General features: G+C 49.8%; 8 protein-coding genes; 3 read left to right on the top strand and 5 right to left on the bottom strand.

The window, feature by feature from the left end:
- Nucleotides 1-418: 418 nt before the first annotated feature.
- On the bottom strand, nucleotides 419-1,626 carry GSBLH_T00003683001 (uncharacterized protein; the record flags this gene model as incomplete). The annotated part of the gene is made up of 5 exons (XM_013042465.1): nucleotides 419-655; nucleotides 684-1,076; nucleotides 1,107-1,232; nucleotides 1,265-1,365; nucleotides 1,398-1,626. The coding sequence occupies 5 exons, from the start codon at nucleotides 1,624-1,626 to the stop codon at nucleotides 419-421; spliced, it is 1,086 nt and encodes a 361-aa protein (XP_012897919.1).
- Nucleotides 1,627-3,185: 1,559 nt separating this feature from the next.
- GSBLH_T00003682001 (uncharacterized protein) lies at nucleotides 3,186-3,680 on the bottom strand (the record flags this gene model as incomplete). Its single annotated transcript, XM_013042464.1, has 5 exons — nucleotides 3,186-3,252; nucleotides 3,285-3,367; nucleotides 3,397-3,479; nucleotides 3,514-3,595; nucleotides 3,630-3,680. The coding sequence occupies 5 exons, from the start codon at nucleotides 3,678-3,680 to the stop codon at nucleotides 3,186-3,188; spliced, it is 366 nt and encodes a 121-aa protein (XP_012897918.1).
- A 239-nt stretch (nucleotides 3,681-3,919) lies between these two features.
- GSBLH_T00003681001 (uncharacterized protein) lies at nucleotides 3,920-5,349 on the bottom strand (the record flags this gene model as incomplete). XM_013042463.1 has 5 exons in its annotated part: nucleotides 3,920-4,004; nucleotides 4,035-4,867; nucleotides 4,897-4,964; nucleotides 4,996-5,067; nucleotides 5,101-5,349. 5 exons carry the CDS (start codon nucleotides 5,347-5,349, stop codon nucleotides 3,970-3,972), a joined length of 1,257 nt encoding a protein of 418 aa, XP_012897917.1. The 3' UTR covers nucleotides 3,920-3,969.
- Nucleotides 5,350-5,604: 255 nt separating this feature from the next.
- Nucleotides 5,605-6,059, bottom strand: GSBLH_T00006692001 (uncharacterized protein; the record flags this gene model as incomplete). The annotated part of the gene is made up of 3 exons (XM_013042462.1): nucleotides 5,605-5,734; nucleotides 5,763-5,896; nucleotides 5,928-6,059. 3 exons carry the CDS (start codon nucleotides 6,057-6,059, stop codon nucleotides 5,605-5,607), a joined length of 396 nt encoding a protein of 131 aa, XP_012897916.1.
- A 273-nt stretch (nucleotides 6,060-6,332) lies between these two features.
- Nucleotides 6,333-7,267, top strand: GSBLH_T00003680001 (uncharacterized protein). XM_013042461.1 has 4 exons: nucleotides 6,333-6,416; nucleotides 6,449-7,049; nucleotides 7,080-7,178; nucleotides 7,211-7,267. The coding sequence occupies exons 1-4, from the start codon at nucleotides 6,371-6,373 to the stop codon at nucleotides 7,242-7,244; spliced, it is 780 nt and encodes a 259-aa protein (XP_012897915.1). The 5' UTR covers nucleotides 6,333-6,370; the 3' UTR covers nucleotides 7,245-7,267.
- Nucleotides 7,268-7,478: 211 nt separating this feature from the next.
- On the bottom strand, nucleotides 7,479-8,378 carry GSBLH_T00003679001 (uncharacterized protein). XM_013042460.1 has 5 exons: nucleotides 8,332-8,378; nucleotides 8,147-8,299; nucleotides 8,040-8,116; nucleotides 7,667-8,004; nucleotides 7,479-7,635 (listed from the first exon to the last, which is right to left on the bottom strand). Exons 2-5 carry the CDS (start codon nucleotides 8,222-8,224, stop codon nucleotides 7,514-7,516), a joined length of 615 nt encoding a protein of 204 aa, XP_012897914.1. The 5' UTR covers nucleotides 8,225-8,299; nucleotides 8,332-8,378; the 3' UTR covers nucleotides 7,479-7,513.
- A 496-nt stretch (nucleotides 8,379-8,874) lies between these two features.
- On the top strand, nucleotides 8,875-9,594 carry GSBLH_T00006691001 (uncharacterized protein; the record flags this gene model as incomplete). The annotated part of the gene is given in 6 exon segments (XM_013042459.1): nucleotides 8,875-8,940; nucleotides 8,956-9,030; nucleotides 9,062-9,112; nucleotides 9,145-9,203; nucleotides 9,235-9,324; nucleotides 9,354-9,594. 6 exon segments carry the CDS (start codon nucleotides 8,875-8,877, stop codon nucleotides 9,592-9,594), a joined length of 582 nt encoding a protein of 193 aa, XP_012897913.1.
- Nucleotides 9,595-9,714: 120 nt separating this feature from the next.
- On the top strand, nucleotides 9,715-12,601 carry GSBLH_T00003678001 (uncharacterized protein; the record flags this gene model as incomplete). XM_013042458.1 has 8 exons in its annotated part: nucleotides 9,715-10,079; nucleotides 10,111-10,343; nucleotides 10,375-10,613; nucleotides 10,646-10,993; nucleotides 11,028-11,228; nucleotides 11,259-11,472; nucleotides 11,503-12,467; nucleotides 12,499-12,601. The coding sequence occupies 8 exons, from the start codon at nucleotides 9,715-9,717 to the stop codon at nucleotides 12,592-12,594; spliced, it is 2,661 nt and encodes an 886-aa protein (XP_012897912.1). The 3' UTR covers nucleotides 12,595-12,601.
- Nucleotides 12,602-16,829: the final 4,228 nt, after the last annotated feature.

Here is a 16,829-nt window from a genome sequence, read left to right as displayed (position 1 = left end):
GAAATAGATTGTTTTTCCTTTTTGGTATCAATGAGAACGATTAGTATGGAAGAAAAACACACACCTATTGTTGGATATAACATGCATTGATGTAGTATTCAAATCCTTGAGTCTTATCTACTGACGGATCGTGGGGAAGACTGTTTGATTATTACATATCCACCCACCATTCATTCATTCATTCATTCATTCATTCATTTATTACCCCTTTCATGTCTCATCACCTATGGATTCTTTCCTTTTGCCGCGTTCATTGGTTCATAAAACAAACAATCAAACAATCAAAACTTGTTTCCTAACCGAAATACAGCAAGAATTACTCATTCCTTCATTCTCCCGTTATGATATACGATTTGCAGCCGATTCTCCTCCTTCACTCCGTTGCATTCTCCGCCGCTCGTTTCAACCAAACTGGAAACTACGCCTCACGCCCCTCCCCTTCTTTCCCTACGAGGAAAACCCAGTGATTAAACCAGAAATGATGTCCCAGCCGAATGTCCAAGAACTCTTCGGCGACCGCGTGCACAGCCTTCTCCCTCACCAGCGTCTTCTTCCTTCCCTTCTTCGTCAGCACATAGAGCTTGTCGAACTTCACGTACATAATATTCCCCGGCAAAAAGCACTTCTTCGCGTATTGCTCTTGATGTTCCTGGTTCTACATCACACGCCTCCCTCATTCGCACTTGCATCAGCCAGTTCGACAGCGTGTCCTGCTTCTCCCACGACATCTCCGCGAACGTCGTGTAAAACAGCGACTTCATGTCCAGTCTATTCGCGAACGCCAGCCAGAAGAACCGGGATTTGCTCAGCTTGCAGTAGCACAGCGAGCTCACGATGTTGTCCTGCAGCAGACTGAACGTGTACGACGAAACCCGCGGGAAGATGTCGTACCCGAACACCGTGGTCGTGATGAACCGCGTCGATTCTTCGCGCAGGCGGGGCGAGAGCGTTTCGCCGGGGGGATCGAAGGCGCAGCACGTGTTCGGGTATTGACTCTGCAGGAAGATTGACATCAAAGCGGCCGCGCCGCCGCCCAGCGAATGGCCGACGATCACCAGCCGCGTGGACGCTGTAATCTATTCGTGGAAACGTGGAAACGTGGAAACGTGGTCGAGGAGCTCGGGAGGAAGGTCGACATCGTCGTTGCTGATGGGTTGTTTGTGGAAAATCGCGGGGAGAATGTTCATTCGGAGGACGTCGTTGAGAACTTCCTTGGCTACGAGGTACATTCCCTTGCTTTGATTGAGTGGATTGGACGCAGTACGCGGTGGGTGTATTCGCCAGTGCCGTCGAATCCGTATTCCTTCCCTGCTTCGTCGAGGGGCTGTACGTCTGCGAATGAGAGGAGAAAACCGCGGGGACCGGCTAGAATGTCGGTGACGACGTCGGTGAGGGACCAGGTCCCGCGAATGCTGATGACGACAGCGTCGTAGGTGGCGTCGTAAGCGATGAACCAAGGCGTTCTGCCGACTCTACAAAATCAGAGAGGTCGAAAAGGAAGAGAAACAAATTGAGATCGGTGCAGTAGATCAGCGCGCCGCCAATCTCATGAATGAGCGACTGCAGCGAGATCTGCGCCTCACCCTCGCCAAAGAAACTCACTTTGAGCTGGTTGTAGTCCTTCATGGACGTCTCGCGAAGGTTCTGATTGACCTGCCGCATCAGCGGCTGCGAGTTTTTCTCCAGGTAGGAGTTCAGAAACACGCTAAAGCTCACTTCTGTGCTCAAAACAAACAGCGAAAACCCATACACCGCGTTCGCGTACGTCGCCATGTGCGCCAAATACTACATCTCACCCCGCGGGGATCGCTACATTCAGCTGCTCGCGCGAAATCCCGTACGTCATCCGCGACATCGCGTAGCTCCCCTGCCCCATCTCCACGTCCATCCCCGCGAAAATGTCGTCCGCCGAGTTCTTCGCGAGCAGTTTGTACCTCTCTCCGTCGCGATCCACCACGAACACCGGCTCTTCGTCGCAAGAATAGTGGGTATTTTGGGCAATCGCGGAGAGAGAGGCGGGCGAAGCCGGCTCGGCGCCTTGCGAAGTGACGCGGAGAACCGACCGGCGATGCCTGGAGAGTTCGTCCTTGCGGACGGCTTCGGAGGAGAGGGAGAGCTGTGCTGGGCGTGAAAAGGCGCGGGAAGCGATACGGTTGCGATGGATGTATTCAATGAATTCGTGGACGCGCATGGTGCGGATGTGCAGGCGCTCGTCGGGGTTCGGGATGTGCTTAATGAGGTTGTTTTTTTCGTGGTAGACGAGGTTGGTCATGAGTAAACCGGCGACGATGTCGCTGAGAGAGAAGGTGCGGAAGGAGGGCTGGCGCATGATGATGGACACGAGACTGTCGATGATGTTGTTGTCGCGGATTATGCAGCAGCAGAGGAGGTGGAGACCGAAACGGATCCGCTTTTCGCTCACTTTGGGAGAACAGGTGAAGATGGTGAAGATGAACGCGATGGACAGCTCCACGATGCAGAACACCATTGGGAAGATGAGCGATGAATAGAAGACGAGAGTCGAGGAGGAAGGCGCTCGGTTATAGAACTAACAAGGATGAGAATGGGTGATTGGATTCTACGATGTAGTATGTGGTAATACTAATGATATCCGAAATTACATATAGAAAGCTGTGAATGCTGAAGAGCTGAATCGTTGCTTTGCGCTTCGTTGAGTATCATCAAGGAAATTAACTGTCATTCATTCTATCCAATTTGTTTTATTTAAAAATAATAATGAGGTATTGTGCAGTAGGATATCTCCAATATAATTCCTTTCGAAGAAAAGTAAATGGAAAAAATCTCAATCTGCATTTGACTCCATGATCCCATTCATACTGCAACAAGAATCACGCATATCACAAGCTGAATAATTACAAACGTACCAAACGAAATTCTAGTGAAAATGCAATAACGAAAGGATACGGCGGTACTTCACCTTCTACTTCATATGTATACGTTGCTAATGAAATTATGAGGCATACAAAGTTGAGAATGCGGAAACAGATGTGGAAGAGCATTATTAAGCCCAAATCATCGTCTCCGATACCCAGCTGTGTCCCACAAATCTTCATACGTGCCATTCTAGTAGAACACGAAGAATAAAATGAACTGTGAAATAGATTTGTTTATCACTTGATGTATAAAACTAACAGGCCACTATTTATCATTGTATCGTATAGAACTCAAGCTTCTTCCGTTCCAAGCATCTTGGCCACCTTGCGAATCACCGTGTCACGAGTAGCGTCGTATCTATTCCTCACCAAAATTGCCAAAACCAATACGGCTTATCCTTGCTAGGAATCTCAATCACAGTCGGAATTGTGGAAGTGTAATTATTCAAGATGTGACGAATCATATCTGCGATCTAAATAACAAAAAGAAGAAAAAGGATACGCTTTGGTTGATAATGATAATACCTATATCACTGCGCTTCGAGAGTCTCTTAAACTCTGCTTCAATGTCTTTTACTTTCGTGTCTATGAAAATCAGAGAAAAGGAAAAACTCCGTACCCTTATCCACGATCATGTAATTGGTGCCGTTCTTTTCACTCTTATCACCAATTCCAGCAAGCAATAATCCAGTTACAGTATCCTACTCCATGATTATACAACCACTCATTTCCAACCTCATCTCCGATCACAGCAATCAGCTTTTCGTTATTTGATTCGACTGGCATATTTTGAGTACAAAGGAATCCGGAATAATCGAGAAATAAGATGTTTCTCCTATTTCTCCAATTCAGAGTAGCAATTTGAATTCTGTTTTTCGGATAAGCATTGGGTTGTGTCATGCATTCTCCAATATTGGCCAATGCGCTCGTTTCAATCACTATCCTTTTGGTTGATCATTGCAATATCTGCATCTTTGTATCCTAGATTCTTGAATCATAATGAAACTGTGTCCAACAAACAATTCACAATGAATGCTACAAATACCATATAGTCCCTTCCCCCTTCTTCTCATCTCTACACCGTTGAAGCCGTCTCTTTCGACTTCAGATCTACCCCTCACCACCTTTCCGCTTCCTTACCCGCAATCAATTCAGGCGTGATTCCATTCGCTTTCATATAATCCACGACCTGTCTCGGGATCTCCTCTAACAGCGTTTTCGCGATTTCCTGCGGCGTTCGGTCCTTAATCGCGTTGAGTGCGACAAATTTCACAATGTCGCGGGAAGCCACTTTTCCCCCGTAACTGAGTCGTTTGTCGTTCCCATCCAAAACATCCATCTTTTCGAAGTTGGCACTTCCCACGCCCACAATCAGAATCGAAAGCGGGTAATCAGCGCCATCGACGATCAATTGTGTCGTCGAGTCGAAATCGTCGATGCACCCGTCCGTGATGATGAGCAGCACCAAATACTTGGACTTCTCTTCCTGGATATCGACTGCGTTTCTACGCGTGAGCGCAGCCAGCAAAACGCACTGAATGGCTTTCTTCAGCACATTCGAAAACAACGTGGGTCCTTTGAAGCGGATTTGCGGAATGATCGCGTGATAGGCGTCGAGAATTCCGCGAATGCCATCCACTTCGGGATCGTCTTCGTTGCGATTCAGCGCGAAGCAATGCGAAGTGGTCGTCGATTGATCGATGCACGCTCCGAACCCATACGTTGGGAATTTTTTATCCGTATCGTAGTATTCCAGCACGTTCCCCACCAGCGTGATCGCCTTCTCGTACGAGTTCAGATTTCCGCGACGGAAGCTTTCGGTGTTGTAGTAGTGCAGCGTGCCGACCGCGTCGTAGCTCCCGTTGCTCGCGGTGAAGTCGATGGCCACCATGAAGTTGAGATCCAGGCCGCTTTTGACGAACTGGAGGAAGCTCGGCTGCGTGATACACGCTGCTTGGCTGACGTAGATCGATCTAGAATGGAGGGAGAGAGGGAGTAAAACCCGTTCGAGGCGCCGTTGCAGAGTTGGAGCTGGAGGTTGGTACTTTTGCAGAAGTCGGAGGTGTTGGTCTGGAGAGGAGAGAAGGAGGAGGAGGAGTACGCGAGTGGATCCTTGGAGAACGTGCTTGCCGTTCTTGGCGTATTGGTAGACGGAGATGATGATGGGACGGCTCTGGAGGTGAGAGGGAGGAGAGGAGAGAGGAACGAAGTCGTTGTTGCAGAAGAGGGAGACGCCGATCTCGAAGGGCGCCCAGCGATTGTCTGGGAGGACTTCGGAGCGATAAATCAGGATGCTGCCGTTGGATTCCACGTCATCTGGGTGAAGGAACTGTGGTAATTCGATGAATCGATGGATGAGCAAATGAGCAAATGAGCAAATGAGCAAATGAGCAAGCAAGCAAACAAGCAAACAAACAAGCAAATGAGCAAACCATCCACCCACCCACCCATCCATCCATCCAACACACAACCAAAAAAAGGATATGAGAAATGATAAAGAAACAGTTCTGGGGCAGATCGATGCCCATTAGACAACCGCGAACCAGCTTGTTGGATTGCTCCAACTCTTCACACTTGATGAGCATCGTGCTGTTCGTCGACTTGCCATTCACAATCTTCAATTCCGTCGCAGAGAGACGATGAACAATTTCGGACAAAATAGCGCTGGCCTCTCCAATGAAATCTTTGGAGCGGAGCTCCATCTTAACGATTAATAATAATAGGTAATGCTAAGTACTTGCTCCGCGGTCAAGTGCTCATCAGCATCATACACAGCAAATTTCAACTCTTGAACAGTTTCAAAAACGTAGTTTAAAATAATTCGCTTCACAAATACAGGACTAGTGATAAAAATTCAGTTATGACTACTTGTTATTGTTCACAAGGACTTCGGTTCTATCAATCTCTACCCAACCTGTTTTTTGTTTCTCATATACCACAATGAAAGCGTCCGTATCGCTTAATAAGTCCATTTTGGGGAGATTGAAGCAAGAGAAGGATAACTATCTCTAAATCAATTTCTATGGCTCGTACACACACTTTACTGGAGTTGCCAATATTCGCTTTATACATTTCGAGGGATTCTTCGGTCCCATCAGACAAATACACATAATTCGTTGAGTAACTACCATAAGACACTTCAGGAGTCGATTGAATACAGCCCATTTAAAAAAGAATGGTTCAGGTAAACAAGAAATGAAAAATGAAACTCCTCATAAAATCTTATCTTATCTTATCTTATCTTATCTAAGTATAAAGGTTGATTTTGGTCTATCGTCTATGGAACTGAGTTGCGGATAGAAAAAAACAAAAAATACAATGAATCAGAATGATGTAATAAATATTTTGACCACGTTCAAAGATGACGTCATCAAAAGGGATATGACGATTTATCTATCTATAGTTCCACGTACTTTTCAAAAATTTTTTAATTACTTCTTACTGGTTCTTAAAGAGCTCTCAGAAAGAATAATAAAATGTTCAACTTTGACATCACCGAAACTACCGCTAATACTGGAATTGGTAGGTGTTTTGACTGCAAGTATAACACACAGTGGAGTATGTGAGCTCTTTCCCTATGACCGACTACAAGTCCATGATCATTGGAAACATTTTCTACTTCGTGACGATCTATGTACTCATGCAGATTATGAACAGAAGAGAGGAGAGATTCAACCCTAAGAAGTTCATGATTGTGTACAACTTCATTTGCGTGTGCCTGGCTACTTACTGCTTCTACGGAATGCTCCGTTACTATTATTTGGATGGAAGCGTGCTTAGCTGCAGCAACATTGATTTCGCTTCTGAGAAGGCCAAGCAACTTGTGCGTGTGTTCTACGTGTTCTACATCCAGAAGTACTGGGAGTTCCTGGACACTTTCATTTTCATTCTGCGCAAGTCCTACCGCCAGGTGACGTTCCTGCATGTGTACCACCACAGCAGCATCACCATCATGGTCCGTCTGTTCCTCTTTGCCTACCCCAACGGTGACAACTGCGTGCCTGTGCTCCTGAACTCCTTCGTGCACATGCTGATGTACACTCACTACTTGTGCTCTATCCTGGGCTTCAAGTGCTGGTGGAGATCGTACCTGACCAAGCTGCAGCTGGTGCAGTTCGTTCTGATCACTCTGGTGAACGTGGTGGATCTGGTGAAGTAGGGAAGTGGAATTGGTGTGAGGTGTAGGGGCAACTGCCAGATGCCGCACTGGTTGAACTGGCTGCTGATTGCTTACATGGCGACCATGATTGTGCTGTTCTCGCGCTTCTACATCAAGCGTTATCTGTAGGGGAGTGGATTTGAGGTGTGATTTGTAGGGGTGGAAACGAGGAGAAGCCGAAGAGTGCTTAAGTTTGTACATTTAGAGGTTGTTCTGTTTGTTTGATTGAAATGCGAGTGGATGGATTGGGAGAGGGACAAATTGGGTGTAGAAGAGGAATATAAGATGGAACAAAAATAGAATAGCAATGAATCAATGAATCAATGAATTGCATGCATTGCATGGATTGCATGAATGAAGGGGGACTGATTGCTCACCTCACTCCAACAACTCCATTTTCCTTCCTTTTCTTTAACAAACACCCAAACCACAGATCGATGAAACAACAAGTGCATTGATATTAATAGCTCATGACATTATAATTCACATTAGTAGGCGAGCAGTCGCGTCCATCTCCATACCGCATGACAAAACTGGAGTCGTTGCTTTCGCTCATACAAAGCATAGGAATATCGAGACCACCTACCCATTACCCTCTCTTCGTGTCCCCTACTACACAAATTACACACACGACTCATGGAGTGTTTGTAGATCTCTGTGTGGTATCGGAGATAATCCTCGCAACTCACGTAAAGACTGAACCCGATGCTGAACAGGAACTCGATCTCCAGACAATTGAGCTCTTCCACGGGAATACCGCCAACACGGGCGTAATGAGTATTCGTGTAAAAATTATCATCATAGGTTTTGGCAGCTAGCACGACACTTGTTAGTAAGATACGATGAATGGTTAACGAGTTAACCTGGATATTCGAGCTTTGAATAAAGCGGTCAATGTATATTAAAGCCAGAACTAGGCATTCCACACTACATTTGGAATAGCGATACAGCCTAAAAAGTTTACGAAAGCGTCAACACGCTCCTACCTCTCCATGTAATCTCGAACCGAGATATCTGGAGGTGACTGAGCTGTGAAGCGCGTAATAGGCTGATCACATATTGTCTTCGATCACACAACAGGAAAAAACACTACTTCATCTCCCCTTTTCACAACACTCTCGATGATACAAGATAATACATTTCGCAAACGAAATCTTTTAAAATCATCCATTATGTTAAAATTAAAATAGGTTCTGTCGCAACCAAGGAAATCTCAGTAAAACTTCTAGTTAAATCGAGTTTGACCCTTAAAGTTAACCTGAGCAAATAAACCCTTACCCCAATGCCGAATGCTGGCAATTACAAAAATCACTACACTAGTAGAGATATATGGTTCCGAAGAAACCTTTACTGATAAATCAAAAAAGACAGTGTACAGTTATCAAAACACAAGACTATGATTATCAATAAACAGTGATTTACAGTTAACAATTCGAACAGATTGAGAATAATGGAAATAACAGGAGGAGAACACAGGAAGGAGCAGGGAAACACAAGTCTTGTATGTTCATGCACCGACACATTACACACTGTCGATTCTTTTACCAGGAATCGAATGTTCCCTACTGCTCAAACTGTAAATATCCACATTTCTTCATAACATGTCATCGGTAAACTACCTATTCCGAACTTAACCATAGTGGGATAGCTTAAATGTGAGTATTCGAGCCACTGAATCCATGTTACAAGTTTGCATGATGTTCTCCTTCTGATCCACTAGTCAAAGCTGCAGGACCTAGGTTCCTACTATCGTTCGCTCGATGATGAACCGGTTGGATTGATTTGTGCCGTTTTTGTTGCTGTTTCTATCTAGTGAGTCCTATGGACGGCTCGAGCGTTCTTAACGACGATATTATAGTGTTGTTTAAAAACGTGCGATTGGCTGAGGTAAATAATGTCTAGTACCTGAACTATCTTGAGGGCATGGAAAGAATAGCTCAAACATCATCAAATCACAGCTATAAAGCGGTTATTAAGGTTTGGAATGTTTCTCTTCTCTGAATGGTAGAGACAGCGCGATGTGCTTCATGAACTGCGCAGTGATTATCACCGAATTTCGGTGAGCAGAGTTCCGCTTTCTGAGACATGTAGGAAAATATTAATCAAAAACGGGAACACAACGCTTTGCTACACCCCACCATCACTCGCGAGTGCGTGTTCCTAATTGAATTTTACAATCAGGATGTCCGGAGAAGAGGATGAAACAAAGATTTTACTCAAAGAACGCGGAGCTGCGCAGCGTTCTCTGCAAATGGCCGATTCCTATCTTGAGTCGGTTCATTTGTGCGAATTTAGAATAGGCAGGCCTCGGAGAGCCATTCGATGCTGCTAAGCCAGCGAAAGAAGTTCCGTTCCAGTGCAGACAAGCTGTTCAATGTAATAAACCGCGTACCCGTCGTAAACTCTCTCACCCGGTCAATTCGAAACAAAAAGAACAGAGACAAGTCGACTCAAGAGACAGACTTGACATGTAGCTTGATTGTTGCCTGCGTGATCGCGGTGTGTATCTGCTTCTGCATCTGGTACGTTTTCCACAAGTAGTATCTTTAGACGTGTTTCTTTGACCTGTTTGTTATAAACGTGAAAAGCGAAAACCGCGGTTATTCGTGCGATTTTCGAGTTGATTCCCATTCGTTCAAATACTCCTTTTGTGTTGTAGATATGAATAAGATAAGTATTCCGTTTGTGAAGAAAACCACGCGTGACTTCATCCGGCAAGTTCGAGCAGCGAAAACTGCGGCTGAAGAAAGAGCTATTATTTCCAAGGAGTCTGCACTTATTCGTAATGCATTCCGTGAGGAAGATAAGGTAAATGCCCAGTCGAACATGGCAAAGCTGCTGTTTATTCATTTGATGGGCTATCCTAGTTACTTCGGTCAGGTGCAGAGTGTGAAACTGATTGCGAGTCCTGATTTTGGTGATAAGCGAATTGGCTATCTGTCGCTGTCACTTTTGGTCAGTGAGGATAATGACATTTTCCTTCTCGTAACGAACACTCTGAAGAGCGATATCAACTCTGGAGAGCAGTTGGGTGTGTGTACAGGAAATCACGGGTAGATATGTGGAAGGTCTCGCTTTGACGGCGGCAGCAAATGTGTGTTCGGAAGCCATGGCACGCGACATCTTTGCGGACGTGCTTCAGAAAATGTCGAGCTCAAACCCGTTCATCAAGAAGAAGGCCTGTCTGTGTATGATCAACGTGCTGAACAAAGTCCCGGACATGGTGGAAGACATGGTCAAGACGCTGCCGACGCTTCTGGCGGACGAAGACCACGGCGTGCTGATCAGCGGTACATGTCCTTTTTCTCTCCTCTGACCCAGCGATCTCCCTGACCCTCTACGTCCTGCACAAAGCGCCCTCGTACATCCCGAAGTTCCGCAAGCTGGTCCCCCGGCTCATCAAGAAGATGAAGGTGATCATCAGCGGCAGCTTCAAGAGCGAATACAACATCGGCGGCGTCCCGGACCCCTTCCTCCAAGTCGAGCTGCTCAAGCTCCTCTGCCTGCTGGCCACGAACGACGCGGACAGCAGCGACCAGCTGGGCGATCTGCTGGCTCTGGTGAGCGCCGCGAAGCGAGCAATGACGCGTAGATCGCGACCAAGACGGACAGTTCGTGCATGGCGGGCAACGCGGTGCTCTACGAGACCGTGAAGACCATCATGAGCATCGACGCCGTGAGCGGCCAGCGCGTGCTGGGCGCCAACATCCTCGGGAAGTTCCTGCTGCACAGCGACAGCAACATCCGCTACGTGGCGCTGTCGATGCTGCTCAAGATGGCGGAGATCGACCACGCCGCCGTCTCGCGCCATCGCTCCACCATCCTCGGCTGCCTCAAAGAGAGCGACCCCTCCATCCGCCGCCGCGCCCTCGAGGTCGTCTTCGCGCTCGTCAACCTCCGCAACGTCGAGGAGCTCGTCCGCGAGCTGCTCAACTACCTCGTAGGCGATGAGGTTCCGCGGGGATCGCGCGTAGATGGTCGCGGAGGACGCGGAGCGCCCCGAGCTGCTGTCGAAGATCACGTCGCTGGTGCAGCAGTTCGCGCCGTCGTCGCAGTGGCAGGTGGACACGCTGCTGGCGGTGCTGCAGGTGAGCGGGAAGTACGCGAACGAGGAGGTGACGTCCGCGCTCATCTCCATCGTGGGCAACGAGGAGGACCTGCTGGCCAGCTATACGGTGCGCGCGGAGCCGGCGACTCACGCGTAGACGCACAAGCTGTTCCTGTTCCTGCAGCGCGACCAGTCGCAAGTCTCCCTCACGCAGGTGGGCGTGTGGTTCCTCGGCGAGTACGGCGACGAGCTGCTCCAGCCCTTCTTCGACTCCCAGCGCCAGCAGCAGCTCGACGCCGTGGAGCCCGCCGCCATTCTGGACCTCGTCGAGAAGGTGCTCGGCGCTCCGTCGCTCGACGCCACCACGAAAAGTGAGCGCAGGCCGCCGCGCTGAGCGATAGGCATGGCGCTGACCGCGCTCGCGAAGCTCTCCGACCGCCTGGAGGGCTGCGACGCGCGCATCGCCGCGCTGCTGCGGCCCTACGAGACGTCGACCGGGCTGCAGGCGCAGCAGCGCGCTTGCGAGTACCAGGAAATGCTGGGCGACGCGTTCGCCGCGCTCCGCGAGACCGTGCTGGAGCGCATGCCGCCGCTCAGTATCGACAACGCCAAGGCTCGACGCGCGGAAGCGGAGGCCGAAGCGGAGGCCGAAAGCGACGCGGAGAGCGGCAGCGACGTCGAGGACGACGCCGAGGACGACGCCGAGGCCGCGCCGGCGCGGAAGACGGCGAAGAGCAGCGAGCCCGCGGACATCATGGACGATCTGCTGGGCCTGGACTACGCGGCCGCGGGGCCCGTGCTCCCCGCCAGCGGGCAACCCGCGGGGAAGAGCGACGACCCGTTCGCGGGCGTGATGGACATGCTCAACACCATCGAGACCCCCAAGGAAACGCGCGATGTCGCCATGGACGTCGCCTCTCTCTTTGCTCCGGTCCCCGCGGGAACCACTGGAACCGCGGTTCCGGAGACGACGGACCCGATGAGCTCGATGAGCTCGATGGACCCGATGGGTGCCATGGGTGCGATGGACGCGATGAATGCGATGGACCCGATGGGTTCGTCGAGTCCCGCGGGAGGGGAGTCGTCGGAAACGCCGATGGAGGATCGGTCGATGATGACGGTGTTCGATGAGGAGGGCGTGAAGATCGTGTTCCGTATGAAGAAGGGAAGCGACGAGGCGGAGACGATCATCAAGGCGGTGATCTCGAATTCGAACGAGGCGGACGTGGAGGAGTTCGCGATGCAGGCCGCGGTGCCCAAGTACATGAAGGTGCAGATGAAGCCCATCTCGGACCCCATCATCCCGGGGAGGAACGAGGACGTCTCCACACAGCTGATTCGCGTGCGGAATAACGCGTATGGAGAGGTGGGCAGAGAGAAAGGCGAGTGAAATGTAGAAGGTCACCACGATGAAGCTGCGGATTACCTATGAGCTGGAAGGAGAGACGGTCACGAAGATATGCACGGTGGACGAGATTCCGGAGGAGTTGTAACTTGTGACGCTGTTTGTTGAATTCACTTTTTTGTTGCGGAGATGAGCAAGTCCATCGATTCCTTCTTTGGAAAAAAGGCCGCGCTGCCTTCCTTGGCGGAGAAACAATCGCCGCCAGAAGAGCGCGTTGATGCCGCGAAAGCACCGTTCGTGTTTGGAGCGAGGAATTAGGGAGTAGATCGAAAGAAAGCATGGAGATTGAGGTGAAAACCGAAAAGACGGACACTTTGTATTTGATCGCCATTTCTACTGAAAAGTAGGTCCTGCTCTGCGGATCAAGCGAGTGTGCAATGTAGCGATGAGAAACAAAGCGCACAGTACTTGTGATGAATTGGTGTGAACAACTAGACTTGAATCTACGGAAGGTGCGTCGTCTCTAGCAGCGCCGACCATACAAGTGAAAAAGGAAGCAACTTTGAAAAGTGAGGGTAAGCGGCCGCGGAAAAAGAAATTTGCCTCGATTTTCTACAAGCCGATACCCGAGGAAAAGGAGCTGGCCGAATTACAGGAAAAACGGTCGCAATGTGTCTCCGAGTCCTCCTCCATCTCATCAAAAAAGAAGAAAATTAAATCTAGACTGGTTTCTCTCGAGTGGAAGCTCCAAGCGGCTCATGCGAAACCCCAGGAAACGCGTAGTGCTTTTCGCTGGTGCTCGATTCTAGAAGGCGAGAATCTGAACAAATTAATCCAGGAGCAGAGTCAATTGCTGTCATCGATCGTGAATGTCCCTCCGGACGTGTGCTCCCTGTGCGTCCGTCTCTGGATGTACTTATCGAAGTTCCAAGAGCTCTTTCAGATCCGAGTCACGTCCTTGAACTACATCTTCATTCTCTTGAAAGGTCTCGACCAAATCGCTCCCCAAATGGCGGAATCCGACTCTCCTTCCCATCTCTCTCCTTCCTCTCGCAGCTTCCTCCACTACTACAGCACGCTCTGCATCACCATTCTCAAGATCATTCTCGACGACTTCCAGAACATCGACGACGCCGACGACCCCACAGACCCTATTGACCCTATTGACCCTATTGACCCTACCGACTCTGCTGACCCCATCGGCCCGATCGATTCCACCAATTCCACCAATTCGACCAATCAAACCAATCAAACCAATCAAACCAATCCAACCACCCCCACGCCTCCTGCGTCCTTCCCCGTTTCCCTGGTGCTGGCCTCCGTCTTCAAGCACTTCGACATCGGCGAGCGCTGTCTCTCCCTCTCCACCTGGCCCGAGCTCGCTCGCCTCCTCTTCTACGGCTACGTCGCCGACACCGGGCTCTTCGCCGCCGCCTCCGCGCTCCGCGCTCATCTCCAGGACGCTTTCGAGCAGGTCGCGCAGAAAGGACTGCTCCACGTCGACGGACGCACCATGCTCTCCATCCTCCTCGCTCTCGCCGAGATGGCGCTCGACTCCTCGCAGGTCGGAGAAACGGGGAAACTCAACGGTAGACCGGGGAACGGCTCAGCGAAATGGCCGAGAAACGCAGGGAAAGCCGAAGACGCTTCGGGGAGAAGCGCAGAGAAGAGAAGGAGAAACGCAGAGAAGAGAAGGAGACACGCAGGGAGAAACTCGAATCGGAGAAACCGGAGAAATCGGAGAAACCGGAGAAATCGGAGAAATCGGAGAAATCGGAGAAGGAAGAGGAAATCAAGGAGCAGACTGAAATGGAAGTGGAAACTGGGGAAACAAAAGTGGAAACTGGAGAAACTGGAGAAACCAAAGTAGAAACCAAAGAGGCAAAGGAAGAAACGAGCGAGCAACCCTCGAACCCCCCGTCCCCCACGGTCGAAACCGTGGAAACCGTGGAAACCGTCGAACCCGTCGAACCGTCGAAAGACCCGAACGATTTGTCGTCGTTCTCGGCGTCGCAGCGCTCGTTCATCGAGTCGTTCCGCGCGGCGGTGGCGCGCGGCGACGCGGCTTCTGTGCGCGTTTTGCTGCGGCAATGCAAGCAGCATCGCCTCTGCTTCGGCAAAAAACGCAAGCAATACGTGCTGGCGATTCGCTCGTCGGTGGCCGAGGCGGAGGAACTCTTGCGCGTCACGGCGGAACGCGAGCGATTCCGGAGGGAACACATCGAGTCGATCGAGGAATCGGAGAACTGGAAACCGTATCTCAGCGCGCTGGGCTGCGATCGGTTCGGCCGCGAGTTCTTCCTCTTTCCGCACGATTTTAATAATCTCTATTTCCTCTGTCCCGACCTGCACCACCCCAGCGACCGTTTCGTCGAAACACTATTCCAGGAGGGACCGAATCGCGACACAAAAACACGTGATCCTCGCGGAAGGCTCTGAATGTAGAAACGCTTCTTTCGAAACTCCGTCGAACTTCGATGGAACCGGAGTGGCACGTGATCTCGAATGTTAGCGCGATAACAGATTTGGTTCATTTGCTGAGTCGAAAAATCGCCAAGGAAGCGAAGCTTCGCGATTCCCTCGTCAAATGCATGCCCCTCATCTCGTAAATACCCCCGATTTTTGTCATGTGCAGCGCGTGGAAAGATTCCGACGCGCGAATTCCATTAGAAGACGACGATGTTTCGCTGGTTCTGTAGTCATCCACGCGAATTCTAAACGAACAGACCTCCCAAAAATTCGAATTCGAATTCGAATTTGATCGAACTACCGAATCCAGAGAAGAGCTGCATGGACGTTCTAAAAGAAATTCGGCGGTTGTTAACGAAGTTCATAACGAACTATAACAAGCTCAAGCAATCCGATCTCTCCGCCGCCGCCGTTGAAACTCCCGTTCGGTTTTGGATCGTCCAATGAGATTGCAGATCGAGAAGATTCGGTGCGATTCCATCGAATTCGATCGGACGAACCTCCGAATTCTAATCGAAGCCATCGTCGATTTGACGAAAACCGCGAAACTGAAGCAGCTCGAGGATCGCTTTTCCCTCCATCTCCCCTGGCTCTTCCGCGTACCCCTGTTTCCACGTTTGGTTCCCTAGTACCTCCAATTAATGCCGCGCGCCGGCGAAGAAATCGTGCTTCGTTGGATTCTCAGCACGCTCCAAACCAGCCAATCATTTATCGACTTGGCCAACAAGCAGATCCCCGCGGTTCCACACAGCCCGCGCAAACCTGCCGCCAAATCTGCGCCGAAAGCCGCGGGAATCACGTCGAAGTCGCGCAGCGCGAAACGGTCGAAGGCCGTGGAATTCGAATCGAACTCCTCGGATTCTTCGTCGAATTCTTCGGAGAGCAGCGAAGAATCCGAAGAATTCGATTCGAATTCAGCCAGTGAAACGGACGACAGCGAGAATTGCTCGGATTCCGATTTCCCCGCGGATTCTTCGTCGGATTCTTCGTCGAATTCGTCATCGAATTCATCGAATTCTTCATCGGATTCTTCATCGGATTCTTCATCGGATTCCTCCTACTCCACCCGCAAACGGAAGATTCCCGCGGGGAAGTCGTCCTCGAAGCGTCGCCGAACCGCGGTTTTGAGCTCGGAAACGGCTTCGGACGCGGACCAATGGGAAGATCGCTGCGCGATTTGCCAGAAAAAGGGGGATTTATTGTGCTGCGACGGCTGCCCCTCCGTGTTTCATTTGAAATGCGTCGGTCTGACCGTAGGGTCTGGGCGTTTCGTTGATGGTAGCGACTCCCGCGGGGAAGATGGTATTGTGAGGAGTGTCGGAAAGAGCGGTGCGCGTTGTGTGGGAAGCCGGGGATCCGGATCGACGATAATATTATTTGTGGGAATGAGGAGGAGACGAAGGGGTGTGGACGGGTTTTTCACTTGGTGGAAATGGGGAAACGGAGTAACGCGTAGCATTGTGTGGGGTTGAAGGAAGTGCCCGAGGGGGATTGGTATTGTGAGGACTGCAGGAAGAAGTATGGAGAGAACTAGTTGATTTTGTTTGTTTGTTTGTTTGTTTGTTTGTTTGTTTGTTTGTTTGTTGGAAAAGCAGAGAGCATGGGAACATTATATTTTGTGGGAGAGAACATGTCTGTATTGGAGTTGTCTCGCAGTGAGGGAATGCAATATGCGCTTCAAAACCCTGTTTATCAACAAGATAAGATGGATTGTCTGGTCAATCAAACAAAATCATTTTCTTCGGGAACACTGTTTTTGAATGAAGAGTGAGAGTTCGTTTTTTGATTTTTACGTGTAGTTACGTGGTGTATATCGCAAATGGGCAAACTGACTATAGTCTTGTGATTGAATATCCTAGAATTGGTGTACATGCCGTGAGTCGCGAGAACGACATATGGAAAAGACCCTCTATT

The sequence above is a fragment of the Blastocystis hominis genome, assembly GCF_000151665.1.
Source record: "Blastocystis hominis, Singapore isolate B (sub-type 7) whole genome shotgun sequence assembly, scaffold_4".
NCBI lineage: Eukaryota > Bigyra > Opalinata > Blastocystidae > Blastocystis > Blastocystis hominis.
This window is presented reverse-complemented; position numbering and strand designations above follow the sequence as displayed.

What these genes read in the sequence shown, in the direction of transcription:
- GSBLH_T00003680001 (XM_013042461.1), top strand. Translation starts at nt 6,371, where the DNA reads ATGTTCAACTTTGACATCACCGAAACTACCGCTAATACTGGAATTG. An exon ending in TACCGCTAATACTGGAATTG is followed by an intron (nt 6,417 to 6,448) that starts GTAGGTGTTTTG and finishes TATAACACACAG; the next exon opens with TGGAGTATGTGAGCTCTTTC. An exon ending in AACGTGGTGGATCTGGTGAA is followed by an intron (nt 7,050 to 7,079) that starts GTAGGGAAGTGG and finishes TGTGAGGTGTAG; the next exon opens with GGGCAACTGCCAGATGCCGC.
- GSBLH_T00003679001 (XM_013042460.1), bottom strand. Translation starts at nt 8,224, where the DNA reads ATGGATGATTTTAAAAGATTTCGTTTGCGAAATGTATTATCTTGTATC. An exon ending in GTTCGAGATTACATGGAGAG is followed by an intron (nt 8,005 to 8,039) that starts GTAGGAGCGTGT and finishes TAAACTTTTTAG; the next exon opens with GCTGTATCGCTATTCCAAAT. An exon ending in TCGTGTGTGTAATTTGTGTA is followed by an intron (nt 7,636 to 7,666) that starts GTAGGGGACACG and finishes GGTAATGGGTAG; the next exon opens with GTGGTCTCGATATTCCTATG.